At 45.4% G+C, this 23,397-nt stretch overlaps 1 protein-coding gene across 1 annotated transcript; it reads right to left on the bottom strand.

Moving 5' to 3' along the window:
- Positions 1-237: 237 nt before the first annotated feature.
- Positions 238-20,185, bottom strand: RGCC (regulator of cell cycle). The gene is made up of 4 exons (XM_083624804.1): positions 19,732-20,185; positions 4,143-4,250; positions 3,295-3,357; positions 238-2,511 (listed from the first exon to the last, which is right to left on the bottom strand). Exons 1-4 carry the CDS (start codon positions 20,021-20,023, stop codon positions 2,504-2,506), a joined length of 471 nt encoding a protein of 156 aa, XP_083480930.1. The 5' UTR covers positions 20,024-20,185; the 3' UTR covers positions 238-2,503.
- Positions 20,186-23,397: the final 3,212 nt, after the last annotated feature.

Genomic DNA, 23,397 nt, shown 5'->3' on the forward strand with positions numbered 1-23,397 from the left:
GAATGAGCCAGAAAAATGTGGAGTCGTTCTGAAAGCCAGAGCAGTACAATATCAGAGCAAACTCCTTAGCATGATTTTCCATCATCCAAGGCAGTGAGATGTTGCTGTACAAGGGCATGACAATGTTCCTGATGATGGAAGGGCAACAGATAATAGCACAAAACTGGTAAAGGTCATGAGTTTCCTCTAAATGCGAAACTTTAAAAACAAAAACCAGCTTAGGGGCAATGCGAGGAATCAAGAGACACAAATGGTAATATTTTATTGCTTTCGTAAGCTGACTGGCGTGAAAGCACCACCATCCACGTATGGCAAGCTCTGAAATTCCGTTTTAGTTTAGTAAGTTGCAAGAGTGAATCATGGTTATGTATTAAGATGCCTCACAATTCATGCATCACTTGGCTCTGGAGCACATGTTACTTATCAGTTTGTTAAATCCGCTAAATTCAAACCAGGGGGAGGAGAGGAATAATATTGTGGATTTCATTCCTCCCCAACAAATCCTCAAGGCGGTTCACAATGTATTTCAAAACGTAAACATCTCAATTCAAAATTCTGGATTAAGAGAGAGAGGCAAGGCAGGTAATACATCAGAAAACGAAGCGGGTCAGCAGAATATCTTCAGCTAGAAAATGTTTTAAGATTTCAAACATTAATTAACATTGTTTCCCGGGAAAATAACAATGCAAGGTGGTTGTTTACTGAAACAGTCACACCCCCCCATGTGAGACTGTATGTGTTGTGATACACAAGAGAATGAGCTGAAGAAACAACAAAGCAGTGTGTGAACCAGGCTTTTTAAGAATTAGATGTAAAATGCAAAATACACTTTCTACAAATTTCTTACAACTTTTTTCTTATGTGCAACTCAATGACAAATAGAAAATCTATGGGGAAGGTTGATTTTTTAAGGAAAATGGTAGCATTTCTACTTCTGTGCCCTAAGACCCTGAAGGGCTGTACTCTTATTTTTTAAGATTTCTTCATAAGTTGGCGTTTGGACTCATTCCTTGTTTTCTAGACTTTGCATTACACTCACAATGTCAGTCAGTTTTCGGATCTCTTCCCAGCTCAGCCACATTGGCAAGCAAGTAAATGTTTCTTTAAATAGCCCATCTGCTGCATCCAGAGACGTGTGAACAATAATAACCCGTTTTCCCCATTCTGACATTTAAAAGAATAAATAAGGGTCTCTTTGTATCTAGAGAACACAGTGTGTAGGTCTTTATTTTCTATTCTCACTCATAACAGAATGCAGTGGGGGGGAACTCGCCCCAGTGTGAACCATTTCCCACAAGTGTTCTTTTTGAAAATATGCTTCAGTGCCTCTCTGGAAGTTAATGTACTACAGCCATAAAGAAATTTGCACTTGGAGGAGGAAGGGATTCAGTTCGGGGAAAGCAGCTGCAAGATTTGATAAAAGGTTTTGGGGGGAAAGTCAACTAACCTTTACTTGCTGTCCGAGTGATTTATTTAAAGGCGGCTTCTAAAACAGTACAAACCCAGGAGGAGAGTATGATACGAGTCTCCTCAATGCAACCCTCAAATAATCTTCACATTCAAAATAGCCCTGTGGTGCAACCCTCCTTCAGAACAGGACGCCTGAATCTCCCTCTTCCCAACAAAAATGAATACATCAGGAATATAGTTAGGCTCAGCATTCTTGCCCTCCAAGTTCATCACGAGTAACCAAATATTGAAAGACTGCGCAACACGCAATGTTGCTTTTACTGAAATGAATGTCTACATTAATTAAAATGGGGTCAGGAAACATGCCGGGAGGGGGGGGGTATTCCTTATGAAACCAGACCGAATGCAAGAGATCTGGCTTCACAGACTACCGTACGTACGCCAGCCGAGCGTTCCCATTGTTTTGATGCTCAATAGAAGCTCAGTTGCTACAGCTCTGTCGCTCCCATCCATGTCTGTCATATCAGATGAGTATGCCTCTCGTCACTGTAAATGGGCACTGAGAAAGAGAGGCAGAATTGTGCCAGCAAGCCGGCCAGCGTGCTATCTAATGCAAGATGGAATCCTTGCAAGCCAATGGGCACAGGGTGAACTAGAACCACACTGATCTGGGTGGATGCTAGCTTCCCAAGTTAACGGCTGTAAGCTTCTCAAAGAATGGGATGAAAGTGTCAAATAGCGGACAGCCCCCTTTTTCAAAACAAAAAAATCCAGTTCGTATTTTATTTGCATACAAAAATATATTTAACCAAAAAAAAAAAGCATTTACATTAGCTATATAAAATTACAAACCTTTTTGTCAGCTCTTTTAAATTAATGTTAAGCTATATCTTATGAAAAAGTATGGCATCAGCAAATTTGTTATTTGAAGAGAAAGTTACAAGAGTCGTCACGGTTAAAAGTGGAAGAGCAGGTGGCAGGTTGCACACTTGGGAGATGAGGGTCTCCGTCTGTGTCTTCGTCGTACGGAACAGGATCCGCCCAGACTCAGCCTCATCCTTTTGTAGGCCAGTTTCATGCAAAAACAGATATTTCACATACCTATAAGAACATAAGGCAGGGCAGGTATTAAAATGGCCTGCTGTCATGGACTCAAATGTATTTTTGGGGACAGTTTCCTTAAGCCTCTATGACACCAAGATAAACCTCGCTAAGGTCACACACAAGTTCACAAGTTATACCAACAAGGAGTAATCACTCCAGCCCTTATGGCCAACCGGAGGATGCAATGGGGACAAGTAGGCGAGGGCCGGCCCACCCATGAGACCAGGTGAGGCGATCGGCCTCAGGTGGCAGAATCCATAGGAGCAGATCCGGTGTGATGCATTCCTCGCTGCTGCCAGTGGCAACAATGGCTGTGGTGCCACTTTTTTTGGGGGGGGGTCAGACCTGCCTCCTGCTCAACCTCCCTCCCCCCCAAGGCTGCCTCTATAGTGGCCTCTCAATGAATAGCAAGTACTGGGGGTCTCCTCCCATGCCTAGGAAGGAAATGGCAAGGGCTGCCCTCTGGGGTCTCCTGGGCTCTGCACACACCCAGAGGGATTCAGAGCAGGTCCCTTTCCCCCTGCAATGACCTCTGATTCCCACTTCAACTGTTGAGTAAGGTTGGTTGGATTTCCCCCTTGTTTCCGATGTAGATCTTCGCTCGCCCCTTCTTCCCTGGCAGACAGACGCCATTTTGTGGTTTGCCTCAGCTGTCTAAAGTAGGTTCCGGTTTCCCCTTGGTATTCATGCCCAGGATCTGAGAGGTGAGGCTTCAGCCATCCTTTCCCAGCCATCTGCAATAAATGAATTTGAGTCTAGTTGCCCATTAGCCTGACTTACTTGCCAAGGTCCTATCAAGATCAGCGATAAAATCTTCTAATTCTTTAGTGTCTCCAAGCTTTCCTGGAAAAACAAGCCCAAGATTGATATGGTGCTTTATGGTGCATGTCTAAATAAATAACAACGAACATTTAAAGACACAAATTCATGAGTTTTCCAGAGTTCTAATGCCACTTGAGAAATTATTCACAGGCAACCCAAAGTAACTTACAAAAAGAAAACAACTACATCCATCCATCAAAACCCAGCAAAGAACATAACATTAAAACATCCCACCCACTAATTTGTCCTAATATGCGCAAGTCTATGCAGTATCAACATTTTTGCAAAGTAATTTTTCAAAATATAATGAATTTTTGTACGTTATTTTCACTAATGCTATATATGCATTTCTATGCACACTTTACTGCAGTGAATGCAGTTTTATTTCCCATTACTTTATAGATGCTAAAGGTTCTTCCGTGGCATGGAAACAAATTGAGCACTAGCAGAAACGAGGTCCGTAATGCGATCCTGAAGCACAGGCAAACACTGTCTTTGTAGGGCAGGAGCAGGCATCAAATGGCCACCATCCCACGGAAAAAGGGGCCCAGAGCCACATGTGGGAGCTTAGAGGCCGAAGAGGGTGGTTCCTAAGGAGAAATCCCTCTCTAGCCTGCACACTCTGATGTCCGGTCTCTGAGCTCATGGTGGTCTTTTCTTCCTCCTCACAGTGGGAGCTTAATCAAGTCAATCCAGGAGTTTGGGGGGTGAGGGTGGATTATCTCTACAACATAGAATAAGATACATGGATGCTCAGCATAAACGTGACCCTATAAACACACCTGTGCTATTGAGAATTGCATTACCTTTGCGAGAAGCTATTGTTGGAGTAGACACAGCTGGAGGAGACAGCGCTGGGGAATTTAGCTTTCCGTCACTGAAACCGAAACTATTTCTGCAGAGTGAATCTGCACCTGCAACAAAAACATATCAAGCATTTAGGGCAGGAAAATCTGTAGCAGCAGTAGCCCCCTTCCTCAACCCCCTCCCACCACCAGAGAGAGAACGAATGACTATACCCATGCTATTCTGCTAGTGCTGCGAAATTTGATTACCCCGTAGACTTAATCAATGAGAGCTGATTAAAATCCCTTCACCACCACCCCAAATAAATGAGAAAAAAGAAGCAACAGATTCCTGAAAGGTTTCACAGTTAACTCTCTGTGTGCCTTTCCTGGCTCCTGTCCCAAATCTTCAACAGAGGCTCTTACGTGTAAAAAAAAAAGGGGGGGGTGAGCTTTATTCACAGCCTGCAACGAACGAAATCAGTGACAGATAGTCTGCGGCGCAGCTATAGACGACAAGAACGGCATCAGGGTTCCAAGATGGGATAAAAGTCACAAAGATGTCTTAATAATGGTTACATCCCTCCCAATAATAATAATAATAATAATAATAATAATAATAATAATAATAATAATTTATTTATACCCCGCCCTTTCTGGTTCAAAAACCGGGCTCAGAGCGGCTAACAACAAATTTAAAACACTTAATTGTAAAAGCAGCATAAAATACAGTATAAAAACATGAACAACAATAAAATTCAATGTTCAAAAATCAATTTAGGGGAAATCCATCTAATAAATATTAGATAATCACCAGGGCTAGCTGGCTGAATTGGTCCTAGTTGGGCCAGCGAGGAGGCCAGAGGAGAATTAGCTGTGGGGTCTCAGAGCGGGTAATCTTCATAAAAGGGGAGGGGGAGGGAAGGGAAGGGAAATAAAAGATCAGGCTGAATTCAAATTAAAGGCCAGGCGGAATAGCTCTACCTTACAGGCCCGGCGGAAGGAGGTTAAATCCTGCAGGGCTCTGGTCTCATGGGACAGAGCATTCCACCAGGTCGGAGCCATCACTGAGAAGGCCCTGGCCTTAAAGGTAAGGTGGTGTGTTCACTCGCAAAACTCCCTATGAGACGGGTGCGTTTGAAGGTGTGGGTCTGTTGCCCATGGCAGAAGCAGTGGCAAGTTATTGGTGGCGGGGGGGGGGGGGTCAACTCCTCTGGTTCTCATTGCTCCTCCAGCTGTGCAGCCTCCCTTCCCAGCTTGCTAGGAAATATGGCTGCTCTGTGGATGGGGCAGGAGAGTGAGCCAGTAGGCCTGCGTCTAAAGGCAAAGGGGCAAAGAAAGCCCCCACCCTCTCAGGTTGCCCCCACATCCTCCTCTCCTTTCTCATCTGACAGCAACTGTCACCCGAGCCAGCTGGAAGGTTGTGCAATCTTCTTCACTGGAGGTTTTTGAACAGAAGTTAAGAGTCCATCTGTCAGGGATTATTTAGCTGTGGTTCTTGCGTTCCAGAGTCTTGGACTTAGAAGGTCCTTGGGGGGGGTCCCTTTTAGCTCTCTTGATTCTATGAAATGCAACAGTGAAATTACCTGGAGGAACAATGTTTGAATTCTCAAGCGATGAGAAGCCATGCACTTATTGTGAGATGATAAGCTTCCTCTACGCACCCACAATGTCCCCCCCCCTCCCCGAGAGATTCTGATCTGCAGCTAGATGGGATTTCTACCTGAGCAGCTATTTGGAACGCTTGTAAAAGCAAAATTAGCACGGGAATTGTTCCGTCGGCTTATCTGAATGCCAGAACTAACTGAGGTTTGAAACGACCACGGTAAATCACAAGACGTTTCAGGACAATGGCAGCAGCTGACAATGACAGCGTGGCTTCGAAGGCGTTCTCAAGATTTAATGCTGTTTGACTTTTGTGCTTCAGTCTTAATGCTCCTTCTGTCTCTACCAGCTGCTCTCTGCCTCTTTGGCTGTGGTACATGCGCAGAAGCTCATAAAAGGTTTCTTCTGCTGTCGGCTAGCTTGCTTCTTCTAACGGAATGAAATAGGCTAGGTGGGCAAGGGGGTGAAAATATTTAATGTACTCTTGCATGCAGCAGACATCCCACTGAACGCAACACAACTAGCTACAGTATGTGGGTTTATTTACACTTCTGTTCATCCTTCGTGCAGTTCGGAGAGGTTGGCATAAAGCCCCTGTTCACTAACTAGGCTGAGACTTTCCCCCAAACCTCTCCAGGCCCCTATGTAAATGGCTATTATGGGCTCCGTGCCCACAGAAGTACAGCTCTAGAAACAGGCTGAGGATTTTAAGGGGCTGAAAAGCTCCCCTCCATCCGAGTGTCTATTAAAATAGGAATCTAATTGATCCGTGTGGATTTGTGTGCTTTTGGCCAGACACATGAAAGCATGCGCTGCCCCGGCTGATTAGATCTGATGTAGCTTGGATGTGCTGAAAACAAACTTCTGCCTTCGGGCCATTCGATAGTGTAACAAAAAATGCCCTTTTTTCTTTATGGGGTATCCAAGAACCCATATAGAGTCCTTACATAGGTTCCCTATTGGAAGGAGAAGATAACAGAGGCCAACCAGAGAATATTGAGAAGCAAAGCAGCTAGTAAGCTTGATCTTTATTGATCTGTTGCAACAGGGTGCTCCCCTTACCTGCAGGAGAGGAGGAACCCAGAAAAATGGTGCGCAAGGCCTTATAAAGACTTTTAAAATTGCCACCCTGTAGATCAAGACCACCCCTCCATACATCATACATACATCACAGAAGGGGTGTAACCTAAGACCACCCCTCAGATACATCATACCTACATCACAGAAAAGCCAGTCTAAAACAGAAATTTCAATATTGTTTTCTCCTGTTGTTGTTTATCTCCTGTTGTTGTTTATCTCCTGTCTGGCAGGTTACTTGATTGGATTGCCTGGGGAGCCTGGCCAGTCTTTTGTAATGATAAATACTTAGTTCCTGGGCCAGGTCACAGGCTCACACCCTATTCTTAAATGTGCCCTTAAGACAGGATTTGTGAGGAAAGAGACAATGGGGAGGTTTCCCACTTTGACCTTGCAGAGAAAACATTTGCTCAGTTTAGGAATCAAAATGGTTCCAGGTCGGTCTTCCTGTGCTGATCTATGTACGTGCTTGGTTGGTACGCTTATGAACATTACCATATATCTAAGACCTCAAAATCCCTATCACAATAGGGAGCAAGATCTTCGTGGTCTGATGGCACGGCAGAGAAAACAAAAGGTTCAGATAACTGGCAAATATTTAACCAACTCCGTGTTGTCAGCTGCACTCGGTTTTTAATCACCCCTTCCACATTCTGAGCTCCCATAATAGTAACACTCCTGAAATCATGCTATTTATTAGGTGAAAATATAGAGGGTTTTTTTCAAAGTTTCTTGTTCCTATGGCTATATGGGCGCTGGACTACAAAAGCTAGTAGAGAATGAAAGATGAAACCGGGTATTTTAAAAATGAAACGCACACAGACAGACAGGCAGGCAGGCAACATTTTGAAAGGTGGCAAGATGGACCATGCTATAACCTGGAAGTCTGCTCCTCAGGGTAGCATTTTCTTTTTAATAATAATAAAAATTAAATAAATGAACTTCAGCAGAACCTGAAAGATACCCCACAACTCTAAGCAGCGCAATCTGCCTTGGAGAGGCAACTTTAAGCATTTTAAAACTATCCAATCTGCAGAAATCAATATGTTGATGGGAAAAGCAGCTCTAATTCCCCATTACAGTTGCTTTCATAGCTTCTGTCCACATATTTAGTAGGGATAACTGAGGAGAAATGTGACGCTGCTGGACATAATTTTCTTTTCCCAATACAAAATGGTTTTCTGTCAAGGTAAATCTACAACCTGAGGATGATATTCCAGTGGAAACAGTAAGAAGCGCATTGGGGGGAAATGACCCTCCATCCTGCCCTCCCGTGTCCTGATCTTTTAATGTATATGGATTTTTTTGTATTGCTGTAGATGCCAATTTACAAAACGGTTACGCCTCTAAATCCACGTGTAGTAATATCTCATGCTCCAACATAATCCATTTTTTATCAATCTTTCTCTGAATAAAGCTGAGTTGCCTCGGCTGAAAAGCATCATAATACATAATCTCCATCTGCCCCTTTCCGATTTTCCGCTGGCCAATTCAGGTTACTTTTTCTGAAATGCAAAAACAGGTATAATTTTGGGCCATTGTTTCAAACTACCTGTTTGGAGAGGGGTGGGGAAAACTTGAAACAAAAAGAGTAAGTTCTGAAGTATCATAATATGTGCCGCCACAACTCTTCCTAAAGCTGTTAATTTTTTCCATCTACTCATGCCCTTTAAAATTTTTTTCACTAAAAGAACAATTTAAAGTATGTAATTTATTCAAGTTTCAGGGTATCCGGAAATCCTTATGACATTGTGGAATATACATCCATTCTTTTAGGGGCATTTAATCATTGGGGGTATACTGAAATATGTTATTTAAGATGTATCCAAAAAGCCAGATATTTCAAATTCACCAGGTTTTTCGACAATGCTTGTAAGATATCCTGCATCATTTGAGTCATGCATATCATATCATCTGCATAGAGGTTCAGGATATACTATTCTCCCTCCTGTAACCCCTTCTATTTCTATCATTATGCATTATGGCAATTTCCAGAGGCTCCAGGGAAAGGGGAAAGAGCTGTGAGAATAAGGGAAATCTCTGATGTCTACTGGGACCCACATCTAACTTATTGGTATGAACTACTGCAAAATTGGCACTATGTGATGCTTTGATTGAGACTACACAATTATTTCCTAATTAGAATTTTTCAACTATCTAAAGTAGAATTATTATTTTTTTAAAAAAGACTACTGCAATGCACTTCATGTGGGGCTGCCCTTGAAGATGAAGTTGTAACTGTCATCAGCTGAAGGGAGCACGGCTCTACACACCAGCCCCCTGATGTTCCAAGTACCATGTCATACCGAACAGTTAGCTTTTTGGCTGTACTCTCTCTCTTCAACCCTCTTGGATCCATGCGTCTGCTACAGCTAGTGCTAGCATGTGGACTCGATTCCTGGACTGTATCGTTTAATATTTAGCATCACCCCAGATAGAATGTGGGCACCAAGTGTCCATGTCCTTCGCCTGCATCCGACTCCTGATGCCAGTCGCACTAACTTTGGTGGATCAGACTATGAAAAATTCTAAGGAAAGTATCGTCAAGCCCAGTTCTTTGAATGTGGATTCAAGTTCCTAAGCAGATTCAGCCTACTTTGGCTGAAGCAAAACTTACTTAATGAAGGGTTTGAAGTACAGAAAGATGGATGCTTACCTTGGCAGGCAAAATAATTCATGGTTAGCTCTGGTTATTTCTATTCCAGACTTCAGCGAAACCTCAAGAGATCTACTTACATGCAGGACTGCCTGCCTCTTAAGCAACAGTTAGTTATTACACTAGTCGAAAGGGCAGTGGAAGAACACTCAGAGTTTCCTTTTAGAGCAAAAAGGGAAGAAATCACCATGCAATTATTTTTAAACAACACATTTATTCTGGAACAGCTGTACTCAACTTTTTTTCTGACTAGGGACCCACCTTTAGTCCAGACATGCACTGTGGGACCCGATTTTTAATTTTTAACTTTATACCATATAATCTACACAGTGATAGCAGTGCTGCTGAAACCCACTTTAGGTCAGACCGTGCCTCACTAATGAGTGGAAAACCAGTGTCCTAGAAGACAACCCATAATCCTTAGTGTTATAGCAGAAAGTCACCCTGCATCTTTGACTTAAACGTATTCTTCCACGCCAGTCCAACTTCCAAGCAATGCAAGATTCCATGGGATTGTATTTCCTTTGGGAATGAGGCACTGTGGAGTCTTAATGATATATGGTTTATTTCCTCCCATAGTCTTGGATTCAAACAGAAATCCTTTGATGCCCAGGAGAGAGGTAAAAGGTAAAGGACCCCTGGTTAAGTCCAGTCAAAGGTGACCATGGGGTTGTGACACTCATCTCGCTTTCAGGCCGAGGGAACTGGTGTTTGTCCACAAGCTTTCCGGGTCATGTGGCCAGCATGACTGAACCACTTCTGGTGCAACAGGACACTGTGATGGAAGTCAGAGAGCACAGAAACGCCATTTACCTTCCCGCCAGAGCGGTACCTATTTATCTACTTGCACTTTGATGTGCTTTCGAACTGCTAGGTTGGCAGAAGCTGGGACAGAACAATGGGAGCTCACCCCATCGCGGGGATTCGAACCGCCGACCTTCTGATCGGCAAGCCCTAGGCTCTGTGGTTTAACCCACAGCGCCACCCGTTACACAGATGTAAAAACTAGCTCAGGATATGCACCCTGGCTTTTAAAGTGGTACACATCCTGTGAAACAATAATGAACCCTAACATTTAAACAAACTACTCAACAGGTGTGCATTGGGGCCACGGCCCCCGTGGGACTCCCCATGCTACGCCTATGGGGGATTTTTGTATGCATCACAACCAGCATCTCTCTATGCAAACAAAAACAAAACTCATTCAAAATGGTCTAACTTGGAATAGAAGACCCCAGTGCTTTTGCCAGAGACATGCTTTGCAGATTTGTTGCAGCAAAACACCAAGACCTTGTCATCATCAATAGGTGGGCAAGGTTGACTTACCCTTCTATTATTCAGAGATGGAAGTCTACAGATGCAGTTCTAAGCTGTGTTGCGTGGATTTAGTCCTATAGCTTTGTGCCACAAAAGCACAATCCATCTTTGGTGGAGTTCCACTAACTGAATTCAGCATGAAAGCATGGAGAGACCAAACTTGGCTGTTGAGCCAAGAATAAATTATGTCTAACATTCAATCAAGTGGTAGTCATCCAAATCTGAGACAGAAGAGTCAGCAGAACTAGCTAAATCCGCAGAGCATTTTACAATCCAGCACAATATCAAAGTCTCCTGGAGGATACGAGCCACAAAATCCATGCCTTCACAAGGTTATGCTCCAGTTCTGACAACGCCCCACTGAAATCTGTGCCATGAATAGGTAATTATTGGGCTGGGCAAACCTGTGGCCCTCCAGAGGTTGTTGGGCTCCAACTTCAATCCACCCTGACCACCAGCCATGCTGGCTGGGGCTGATCTGAGGTGGAGTTCCAGCAAAATCTGGCCAGATGTTCCCCACCCCTGGCCAAGTGCAGATGCCACCCAAACTCTCTTTACATCTGCAACTAACTGTCCATGTAGAACAGGGGTTGTCAACCTGGTCCCTACTGACCACTAGTGGGCATTTCAGGATTCTAGGTGGGCGGTAGGGGGTTCTACGGCACAAGCTGAATCCTCCGTCCATCGAGCAATTTTACCATCAAGAAAGATGCATTAGTGGGTGGTAGGTTTAAAAAGGTTGACTACCCCTGGTGTGTCCCATGGACTGCAAGAAGATCAAACGCATCCATTCTTAAGGAAATCAGCCCTGAGTGCTCACTGGAAGGACAGATCCTGAAGCTGAGGCTCCAGTACTTTGGCCACCTCATGAGAAGAGACAACTCCCTGGAAAAGACCCTGATGTTGGGAAAGATGGAGGGCACAAGGAGAAGGGGATGACAGAGGACGAGATGGTGGGACAGTGTTCTCGAAGCTACAAACATGAGTTTGACCAAACTGTGGGAGGCAGTGGAAGACAGGAGTGCCTGGCGTGCTCTGGTCCATGGGGTCACGAAGAGTCGGACATGACTAAACGGCTAAACAACAACAACAACCCCGGTGTAGAGTATCAGGCCCCGTGTGTGTCCTGAAGAGTGCATGGGGGCACCAACAAAAGTCCATAGCCAGGACTGTGGGGTTTGGAGGGAGGGGAATAAACTTTTCTGCATGAGTGGAAAGTCTTTCTATGGCTCATTAATGTGTTACTGGAACACCACCTTTTTCCTCCATCTCCAATGTGAACATGCTGCTTTTGGCATATTTACACACAGAGATTCAGACACCCACCAGCCTTGCTGGCATAAACTAGGCGTTTCCAGATGGAGGAGCTCTTAGGTATTAAGCGCCCTGGTTCAGGAGAACCACACAGGGATGGCCAGTTCCAATTTGCTGCACAATCATGCACAACTTCCTTCTTTTGATGGTACTCCTTATCTACTGTAGGTCTGTTGCCCAGCTATTCTTCCAGCAGTGAGGGAAGCTTGTTCGGATGCAAGCAAATACACCTTGATTCCAATCCAGGAAGAGAGACAGAGAAACGAGCAGCTAAGAATTACTACAAACATGTAGTATGAATTTAACTTACTTAATAAATACCCCTAGATCTCCCATTTATATTTCACAAGGACATCTTACTAATGCCCCCCCCCATTTCATAGCATTTAAAGAAAACTGTACACAACCAAAGAGCAAGACATGAAATACTCCTACTGACATTTTGCTTCTTTGTGAAAAAAACGTTGGGGGGAGTATCTATGTATCCTGAAAGCAAGTTGTTTTTAGTAACAACGGGTTGTTTGGGGTTACTTTAACTGGGGTTTGGGGAGATGACAGCAAGATTAAATTGCCAAAAGTGCCTACATTTTACTGATACTCACCAGTGGCTTGGCTTGAACTAATTTAAATTATTTTTATTGATTAATATTGTACTGTACAATGTTTCACAGCACATTGGTTCACAATAAGCATTTCATCGTTGTATAAAAAAGAATATACTAAAATAGAAATGAGACAGAAATACGTACTGGAACATTATTATAAGACTAATGTATAAAATAGGGACGCGGGTGGCGCTGTGGGTAAAACCTCAGTGCCTAGGACTTGCCGATTGCACGGTCGGCGGTTCGAATCCCCGCGGCGGGGTGAGCTCCCGTCGTTCGGTCCCAGCTCTTGCCTACCTAGCAGTTCAAAAGCATACTTAAGTGCAAGTAGATAAATAGGTACCGCTTTATAGCAGGAAGGTAAACGGCATTTCCGTGTGCTGCGCTGGTGCCGGCTCGCCAGAGCAGCTTCATCACGCTGGCCACGTGACCCGGAAGTGTCTCCGGACAGCACTGGCCCCCGGCCTCTTAAGCGAGATGGGCGCGCAACCCCAGAGTCGGTCACGACTGGCCCGTATGGGCAGGGGTACCTTTACCTTTACCTTTAATGTATAAAATATTAGATTCCCCACTATTGTTCTGAAATTACACATCTCAATCAATCAGTACAGAACATATAGAATTAACCTTCTACATGATAGTTGCAGTGACAATACTGTCGCCCACAAATGGAAAACTCTATTATTGCCTCAGAGTAGTGACTGGATAAATAAGTTTTGGGAATTAGTTTTGATGTAAAAATTAACTGATTATTTTTGTAGCTAATGGTTCTGAAACCAAGGCGAATACATAATACATGATCATGCTCTTCTGAAGTTTACTATACAGCGGAAAGGAGCAGCCAAGCATACTAGGACTCAATTTCTTGACTTTAAGAAAGCCGACTTCATAAAACTTAGGGAAGTGCTGGGTGAGATCCCATGGACAGTAATACTAAAAGGAAAGGGAGTTCATGATGGCTGGGAGTTTGTTAAGAGGGAGATAGTAAAAGCACAACTTCAGGCAATACCAATGAGACGGAAACATGGAAGGTACCTAAAGAAGCCAGGGTGGCTATCTAAATAACTTTTAACTGAGTTAAGATTAAAAAAGGATGTGTACAAAAAATGGAAAAGGGGGGAAACCACCAAAGAGGAATTCAAACAAATAGCCAGCACGTGTAGACACAAAGTCAGAAAAGCTAAAGCACAGAATGAACTCAGGCTTGCTAGAGAGGTTAAAAGCAACAAAAAAGGCTTTTATGGGTATGTTCGTAGCAAAAGGAAGAACAAAGAAACAGTGGGGTCACTCAGAGGAGAAGATGGTGAAATGCAAACAGGGGACACAGAAAGGGCTGAACTCTTCAATGCCTTCTTTGCCTCAGTCTTCTCCGATAAAGAAAACAATGCCCGACCTGAAGAATTTGGAGCAAATGATTCAGCAGAGGAAACACAGCCCAGAATAACTAAGGAGATAGTACAAGAATACTTGGCTAGTTTAGATGTATTCAAGTCTCCAGGGCCAGATGAACTGCATCCAAGAGTATTAAAAGAACTGGCAGATGTGATCTCAGAACCACTGGCAGTCATCTTTGAGAATTCCTGGAGAACAGGCGAAGTCCCGGCAGACTGGAGGAGGGCAAATGTTGTCCCTATTTTCAAAAAGGGGGAAAGAGAGGACCCAAATAATTACCGCCCAGTCAGTCTGACATCAATACCAGAGAAGATTCTGGAGCAGATCATTAAGCAAACAGTCTGTGAGCACCTAGAAAGGAATGCTGTGATCACCAATAGTCAGCATGGATTTCTGAAAAATAAGTCATGTCAAACTAACCTGATCTCGTTTTTTGACAGAATTACAACCCTGGTAGATGAAGGGAACGCAGTGGATGTAGCCTACCTTGATTTCAGCAAGGCATTTGACAAGGTGGCCCCTTGATATTCTTGTAAAGAAGCTGGTAAAATGCGGTCTTGACTATGCTACCGCTCAGTGGATTTGTAACTGGCTGACTGACCGAACCCAAAGGGTTCTATGATTCTATGTTAACAGTGATGACAAGGGACAGCCTTAGCTTTTGTCTTTAGTCCGTTCAGAATTGGATTTAGACAAATCTGAGCTCGCAAATCTGTTTAAATCGCATGAACTCATCTTCTATACTTTGCTCCAAAGATGGTCACAAAAGGAAACGGCCATATAGAGCATTTATAAAAACTAGTCATTACACTCGACTCTTCTGCAAATTCTACATTGAAGAAATAAAGGTTGCTGTGTAAGGAGAGACCACTGTTTGATCCCAAGGGCCAGAAGGCAATAGGAGCTCCAGTGCTGGTAGCAGAGGCCCTCACATTGGTGCTGCAGTTACACCTAGAACCTACACCTAGAATCATAGAATCATAGAGTTGGAAGAGACCACAAGGGCCATCGAGTCCAACCCCCTGCCAAGCAGGAAACACCATCAGAGCACTCCTGACATATGGTTGTCAAGCCTCTGCTTAAAGACCTCCAAAGAAGGAGACTCCACCACACTCCTTGGCAGCAAATTCCACTGTCGAACAGCTCTTACTGTCAGGAAGTTCTTCCTAATGTTTAGGTGGAATCTTCTTTCTTGTAGTTTGGATCCATTGCTCCGTGTCCGCTTCTCTGGAGCAGCAGAAAACAACCTTTCTCCCTCCTCTATGTGACATCCTTTTATATATTTGAACATGGCTATCATATCACCCCTTAACCTCCTCTTCTCCAGGCTAAACATGCCCAGCTCCCTTAGTCGTTCCTCATAAGGCATCATTTCCAGGCGTTTGACCATTTTGGTTGCCCTCCTCTGGACACGTTCCAGTTTGTCAGTGTCCTTCTTGAACTGTGGTGCCCAGAACTGGACACAGTACTCCAGGTGAGGTCTGACCAGAGCAGAATACAGTGGCACTATTACTTCCCTTGATCTAGATGCTATACTCCTATTGATGCAGCCCAGAATTGCATTGGCTTTTTTAGCTGCCGTGTCACACCTAGTACCTCCTGCTCTGGAACCCATCACGATCGCACACGGAGTGGGCAGGTCAAAGGCAAAGTGGGGAGGTTAGCTATCAAGACTCTCAGTTATCGGTCCACTGCACAATGCAGATGGTTACACAGACACAGTATAGTCACAGCCCTAGTCCCAAAACAAAGAGAGAGAGAGGATCTGTAGAAAGAGCTGGTCGAATGCTTTTCTTGGCTTGTGGTTAAGCTACTAGCTAGCAGAGATCAGAAGAAGCCGATATGAATTTGCAGGAAGCCGGAGGAGAGAGTATGTGTAAGGAGGCTTGCTGTTCCATCCAATAAAAGTTGTTTACAGACAAAATACCACCTAGCAGCCGCCTTCTTTTTTTAATACTGCGGTTGCTGCAGATTTGTGTTTTTAGAGCATGTCTTCTTGTGGCCTGCCTTCTCCCACACTGACATTTCGCATAAGTGTTACCAAGGAAACGGCAGGGTAATGAATTTGGCACCGCAATTTCGCTACGGAGACAAAAAGGGAAATAAACTTGTATTCAAAGAGGGAGAGTCGATGTTTGAACAGTACTGGACTGTGAGAGGCTGTAAATTTAGCAGCTTGTGTCACAGAAGGCCAAGGAGGAGAAGCAGTCAAGTTATGACATCTGGGCATTTCCCTAGAATAAAGGCCCTCTCTATTAATCCTGCTACGCCTTTCGGATTTCTTTACAAAAGGTCATTGTCGTTTCTTTATATTGCCATTCAAGAATACCAAGGAAGAAATCAAGGCATGTCCATGTAACTAGAAGTCTGCCTCCTCCCAATTTGATGAGGGTTTAAACACACCCAGACCCTGACTTGTCTTTTGATATAATTGAAATACTTTATTGTCACTTGTACAACTTGTACACAGTGAGATTACACGAGCACCTCCCACTCAGCTCTCTTAGTCTTAATTCCCCTCGTTTACTGACTCACACCCGCCAAACCCGAAAGTCAGTTGCCCGGTTGTTATCTTTTCATTCAGCAGCCTAACAGCCAACGGATAAAAGCTGTTCTTTACCCTGTTGGTGCGACTAATCATGCTTCTATATCTTCTGCCCGAGGGCAGGAGATCAAGAAAGTGCCGGCCAGGGTGTGAATCATCCCTGAGAATTTTCCTCACTCTCCTGAGGCAACGTTCTTCCGCTATTTCATCCAGGGGATTCACGGGACAGCCCATAATATCTTGTGCTATATTCACCACCCTCTGTAGGCACTTCCTATCAGTTGATGTCAAACCAGCGTACTACACCATGATGCAGTATGAAAGGACACTTTCTATTGTGGACCGGTAGAAGGAGATCATCAAATGTTGATTGACATCGTTCTTCCACAATACTCTGAGGAGATGGATATACACAACGATGGAGACCCTGTAGCCTTCCAGATGTTGGTGGACTACAATTCCCATGATCCCTGGCTGGGCCTGAAGGACCACAAGCTCCCCATTCCTGCCCTAGAGCTAAATCATCTTCTTGAGAACCCAACAACCATCTTTGGTGATCTCCCTCGTTCTACCCACTCAACAGACTGGACATGGTGCTTTAGCCCCTATTTCATATGCTTTATCATGGCAATATTTCAGGCATTATTAAATTTCGATTTTCACTGTTGCTTTGGAATATGATTGTGGTCAAACGACATCGTAGCAAGAAGGATGGTGTTAAAAGTTGTCTGAATGGAAGCTGCGAGAGGAGGACAGGCTGGCTGGCAGGGCAACAGAAGTCTTTTTTGCAAATATTGCCTATGTGGTTCCAAATATCTTTATACAGCAGCTGCACATTTGCTTTGTGTTTTCTTTTTTAAGAAACAGAATGTTTGAATTCTCATTTTGTGTGTGCTAAATATCAGTTTATGCCACACTGCAGATTTGGGAAACGATTTCTAGCCAGTGGGCTGGATGGCTATTTCCCCAAACCACTAGGTTCCCCACAGTCCCTTTTGACAGGTAGGTAGGGTCACCCATCTGTCAGTCACCTGGTCTACCACAAGACCAGCCCCCTCAAATATTTTACTGGGGTGTGTGTGAAGGGACCTGGGACCCTAGGAATTGGCACTTATGGAACAAGTCTACAGCTGTGGTTTGAAGCAACTGCAACAACCCCGTTCTCTAGAGATCCCTCCAGATGTTCTGCCGTTCCACTGAAGAACGGGTGGGAGTACCCTGCTTATCTTTTCGGGATAAGAGGACTTCAATACTGCGAGGCACCTTACATGCAACACAGTGCAGATGCTGTTTTTAGGCCTGGGCTATGTATCAACCCATTATCAGGACTGGTTTGAGAGCTAGAGCACAATGGCACTTCACCCAGAGGTTTATTGTCAAGCCTCAGTTTCCTTCCTCCCCGAGCCGGGTGCTGGCAGTGGGGGGAGCCGAGGCAGTTTCACATCAGCGCCATGTGGTGACAGGGCCAAATGACGCTCCTTCCTTTTCAACATCACAATGGATCTCAGTTGGCTTGAGCGTGGTGCTGATAGCGCCAAGGTTGCCGGTTCGATACCCGAATGGAGGATCCTTAATGTTCCTTGAAACTCTGCAATTCTACAATCACTACGATCACATTCTTTAGCTGGTGACACATTGCGATGTTGGAAAGTTGATACAGTCCAGCCCTAGCTGCTTCCATGGCCAATCATGGAGATTTTTAGCACTTTTCTATACAAGTCTACTCCAGTGAATTCTAGGGACTTAGGACTAGATTTCCCAACCACCAGAGTTTTAATGACACAAGATATATCGCAATAAATATCGTCAGCAGGAAAAACACAGGCACAAAACAAAGCTGTGCTTTTGTTTCTGTTGGGTGGGGGTGTCTGTGTCCCAAGACAGGTAAAAATAGCTTTGAGAAGCATTCCTCTCTCAAGAACAAGTCGTGCAAACAAGCGGACGGCTTTGGGCAGCAAACTGCTGAAAGCAAATGTTTTTGAGCAGTTAATTCTCAAGTGCAGCAGTCAAGTCCCGGCTCTGCTATGAATGGCACTGAGCAAACTGTCAGAAAACGCATCTGTCGTAAAGGTGTTTTTGTTTTGTTTGTAAAATAAGAAACAATCTTGGGAGCCTATCAGAGCAGAGATGCAAAAGATAAAGGTCAAGCCAACACCTTTTTCACAAGAACACTAAGCCGCAGCACACCTGAGGTTCTCAAATGCATGGGGGGGGAGGCTAAGTGCCATAATTAAGTCCATAGATGACCATTCAGAGTGGTTACAGATAGGTTGGTCTGCCATAGTCAAAACAAAAAAAATTTTTTCCTTCCAGTAGCACCTTAAAGACCAACTAAGTTAGTTCTTGGTATGAGCTTTCGTGTGCATGCACACTTCTTCAGATACACTGAAACAGAAGTTGCCAGATCCTTCTATATAGTGAGAAGGTGGGGAGGGGTATTACTCAGAAGGGTGGTGGGAATGGGTGATTGGCAGATAGCTGTGATGAGCCTGTTGACGACTCTTAACGACTGCAATAGGTCTTACAGGAAAAAGCAAGGGGTGAGAAGGTGAAAAATGGCTTTGTCATGTATAATGAGATAAGAATCCAATGTATTCAGAGTATTACATTCAATGTATTACATTCAATGTATTACATGTATTACATTCAGAGTGGGCACCTCTTATTTGCCAAGGCAGGGAGAACAGCAGTCAATTTCACAGGACTGCACATCTATCAGCACATTTTAAACAAGCAAGCAAGATTCAGCGCACTAACATTCAAATGCCCAGAACAGGTGAAGCAGCCCCTGTGTGCTCCATAGAGCTGGACTTGAACTGGGAAGTTCAGCTGACACTCGGAGCCATTTCTGCTCTGGGCGACTGAATCCCCATCATTCATGCACACGACCGTGTCGACTTCAGCTCCCCCCTGAAGCGCTCGGAAAAGCAAGCGCTTTCTGTGGGGCAGACGCGTGTCCGTCGAGCAAAAGGACGGGGAGGAGATGAGCCCAGGATCCCCGGGAGATCCTTGAGCCCAAGGCCGGCCCAGGGTCCCTTGAAGGGGGGCTGAAATAAAGGGGGAGAGCTCCCTCCGGGCAGCAGCAGAACATGGACTCACTCTGGCCGTCGAGGCGGAAGAGGGACTCCGGAGGCTCCTCGCCGGGGAAGCGGCGCTCCGGGGCGCCGGGAGAGAAGGCGTCCAGCACGGCGTCGAACTCGCGCAGCTCCTCCGCCAGGTCCCCGGGAGCCCCGTCGAGAGAGCAGCGAGGGCCCTCCGTCGGCGGCCGCCTGGCCGAGACGCTCCCGTCGGCGGAGAGACAGGGGCGCCTCCGCCCGCCCAGCTCCGCTGCTCCCCGACGCCCCGACGGCTCCGAGGCGCCCCAGGGCTGCTGCTCCTCCGGACGCTGCATGGCCGCCGGGCGGAGAGAGAGACGTCGAGCCACAGGCGCCCAATTCCCCCTCCGACGGAGCCGACCGGGAACCGCCGCTGCCGCCGTCGGGGAACGGGAGGCAGAGGCAGGGGCCGCCCACGGAGCCTTCTTCCCCGCCCCGTCTCTCTCTCTCCGGCGAAGGGAGGCGGGAAGGCTCCCCGGGGCCCCGCCCAGCGACGCCGGCTGCTGGCCGCGAACCGCCCGACGGTCTTGGCGCGCGCAGGGCGGCGTACAAATGGGGATATCCGTGCGCGCGCGTGCGCGCGTGCAATTGCGGTTATCACCGATTAAACTGCAGGTTGCTGTTTTCATTGGAGTAGCATATGCTCTGCATCGTGCGCGATTTCTCTTTGGTGCATTGCTCCCAGTGTCTTCAGAATAAGAGTGTTTCTGCAAATGCAGAAAGAACATAGCTGTCAAGTTACAGATAGGTAGCCGTGTTGGTCTGCCATAGTCAAAACAAAAAAAAATTTTTTCCTTCCAGTAGCACCTTAAAGACCAACTAAGTTAGTTCTTGGTATGAGCTTTCGTGTGCATGCACACTTCTTCAAAGTGTGTGTATACACACTGGGTGTATCTGAAGAAGTGTGCATGCACACGAAAGCTCATACCAAGAACTAACTTAGTTGGTCTTTAAGGTGCTACTGGAAGGAAAAAAAATTTTTTGTTTTGACCATAGCTGTCAACTTACAGATTTGAAAATAAGGGACCAGCAGCCTCGAAAATAAGGGATCAGCAGCCAAAATAAGGGATTTTGGCTTAGTTTATACAGGAATCCGGCACTGATGGAGCCAGGCTGCTTTGGCTGCCACTGACTGTGTTTTGCAGGGGGTTGGACTAGATGATCCTAAGGGTCTACAACGCCGACCAAAGAAGAGGGGCAGACAAAACTGATGAACGACGTCGAGATGGCAAAGCTTACAGGCAGAATTGGAAACCAGGAAGAGGACCTCTTTAATAAAGAATGGGGAAAGTTTATCATTTAGTGGAAAAGCTATTGTAAAGAGTTACATACATTGGTAGGATTGACAGAAAACTTGTAGTAAAAATTTGAACTATGGATGGACAAATGATTTATAAAAATAGAGTTATGAAAGGGATGCAGAGGGGAAAATCACTACATTAAGATGCTGCACTGGTTGGAGGGGATGCTAAGCAGCACGTCGGGGCTGCTGTCGTCCTGGTGCAAGGAGTTCCATCGGCCCTTCCCCACCTGAGAGAGAGGGAGGGAGGGAGACTCTCGCCCACGCCACCCACGAGCCTGGCATGAGGTGGTTGCGGCGCCACGGCGGCCGCTGAAGCGCCGCCCTTCTGCATCCCTCCCCATCCCCTCCTCTTCCTCCTCCCTCAGGCCTCCCTCAGGAAGTCTCGCAAAAGAGGGGCTGCCTGCCCGCCCGCCCCCCCATCTCCTCACGACGCGCCCGAGGGGGAAAAGGGAGAGACGGAGACATGGCAGCTTGTGCGCTCTCTCTTTCAAGGCGGAGGACCCCAATCCGCCGCTTTCCTCCCGAGCGGGGAAGCATGAAATCCGGGAAATTTAAGGGACATCATCAATCCGGGACAGCAGCGGGACACAGCGCTGGGATAAGGGAGTTTCCCGCCAAATATGGGACAGTTGACAGCTATGAGAAGGAAGGCTACAAGGAGTGGCCCCTCCAAGTGCTTTGCCTCCATGCCCAAGGGGTCCACTTGCTCCGCCCCCCACCCCCCAATGGAGCCAGGAGCAGCTCTGAACAGTGAGCATGCAAGTGCACAGCCGTACCCCTGGAGGCTCCCTCCTGGGACTGAGCGGCCCTGTTGCCCAAGGCTCCTCCTTGCGCCACATGTTCCTGCCCCATGGATCTCCCTCCAGCTCTTCTGCTGAAAGCCAAGGTCAGGGGGCTGAGCTGCGGTGAGCAGGCATTAATGTGCAGTACTCCCTTCTTTAAAAAGCAGAGACATCACCTTGCTGACAAAGGTCCGTATAGTTAAAGCTATGGTTTTCCCAGTAGTGATGCATGGAAGTGAGAGCTGGATCATAAAGAAGGCTGATCGCCGAAGAATTGATGCTTTTGAATTATGGTGCTAGAGGAGACTCTGAGAGTCCCATGGACTGCAAGAAGATCAAATGTATCCATTCTTAAGGAAATCAGCCCTGAGTGCTCACTGGATGGACAGATCCTGAAGCTGAGGCTCCAATACTTTTGCCACCTCATGAGAAGAGAAGACTCCCTGGAAAAGACCCTGATGTTGGGAAAGATGGAGGGCACAAGGAGAAGGGGACGACAGAGGACGAGATAGTTGGACAGTGTTCTCAAAGCTACCAGCATGAGTTTGACCAAGCTGCAGGAGGCAGTGGAAGACAGGAGTGCCTGGCGTGCTCTGGTCCATGGGGTCATGAAGAGTCGGACACGACTAAATGACTAAACAACAACAACTCCCTTCTTTCAGTGCAAAGCAAACATGATCACCCCAAGAACCTTCCAGTCAAGAAATGATTGCTTTTATATTTACTTACTGTAAGCACCAAGAGAACTTTTATTCTATAGGATGCCATTAATAATAATAATAATAATAATTTTTTATTTATACCTCACCCTTCCTGGTTCAGAAAACCAGGCTCAGGGCAGCTAACAAATTTAAAACATTAATTGATGCAACAAAAAACAGCCTAAAATACAGTATAAAATGTGAGTAACAATAAATTCAGAATTCAAAAATCAATTTAGGGGAAAATCCATCCAATAAACATTAGGTGATCACCAGATGATCTAGCTGGCTAAATTAGTCCTATTTGGGCCAGCGAGGAGACCAGGGAAGAATTAGCTGTGGGATCCCAGGGTGGGTAATCTTCATAAAAAGGGGAAGGGGATAAATAGATAAATAAGTCTGTGACTTAGCAGGTAACTCAAGAAAGTGAGCTTTTACCAATCTGCTTCTATTACATCATATTACAAGAATCGGATAAATTCAAACCCAGAAGCTGCTACTGAATTTGGCAGTCTAACTTCACTACGATTGTGGATTTTGTAACGTGAACAGATGTCTAACAGCAGAAATTGAGTGGGAGCCAAGAAGGCATCTTAACGTAAGAAATCACAGAGGCATTAACATAATAATTAACAAATGCTAAAAGCTGTGTTTTGAATCGGTGACCTGGAAGTGAGCTCCTCAAAGCAATATAGAATGTGTGTGTGTGTGTGCATGCATGCGTGCATTTGTTTTTAAAATTCATCTTTTTCCTTTCTTGTTTTCTTTAGAGACTTCTTACATATTTCCTTTCTCACTGAGATTCATGAACATCCCACAATGGATATTAGAATTAGTTAACACCGAAACCCTAGAGAAACCTTCACGAAACCCAGTGTTCTGCA

The sequence above is a fragment of the Podarcis filfolensis genome (assembly GCF_964270895.1).
Source record: "Podarcis filfolensis genome assembly, chromosome: 7".
NCBI classification, from domain to species: domain Eukaryota; kingdom Metazoa; phylum Chordata; class Lepidosauria; order Squamata; family Lacertidae; genus Podarcis; species Podarcis filfolensis.

What these genes read in the sequence shown, in the direction of transcription:
- RGCC (XM_083624804.1), bottom strand. Translation starts at nt 20,023, where the DNA reads ATGCAGCGTCCGGAGGAGCAGCAGCCCTGGGGCGCCTCGGAGCCGTCG. An exon ending in CTTCCGCCTCGACGGCCAGA is followed by an intron (nt 4,251 to 19,731) that starts GTGAGTCCATGT and finishes TTTTTGTTGCAG; the next exon opens with GTGCAGATTCACTCTGCAGA. An exon ending in AACAATAGCTTCTCGCAAAG is followed by an intron (nt 3,358 to 4,142) that starts GTAATGCAATTC and finishes TTGTTTTTCCAG; the next exon opens with GAAAGCTTGGAGACACTAAA.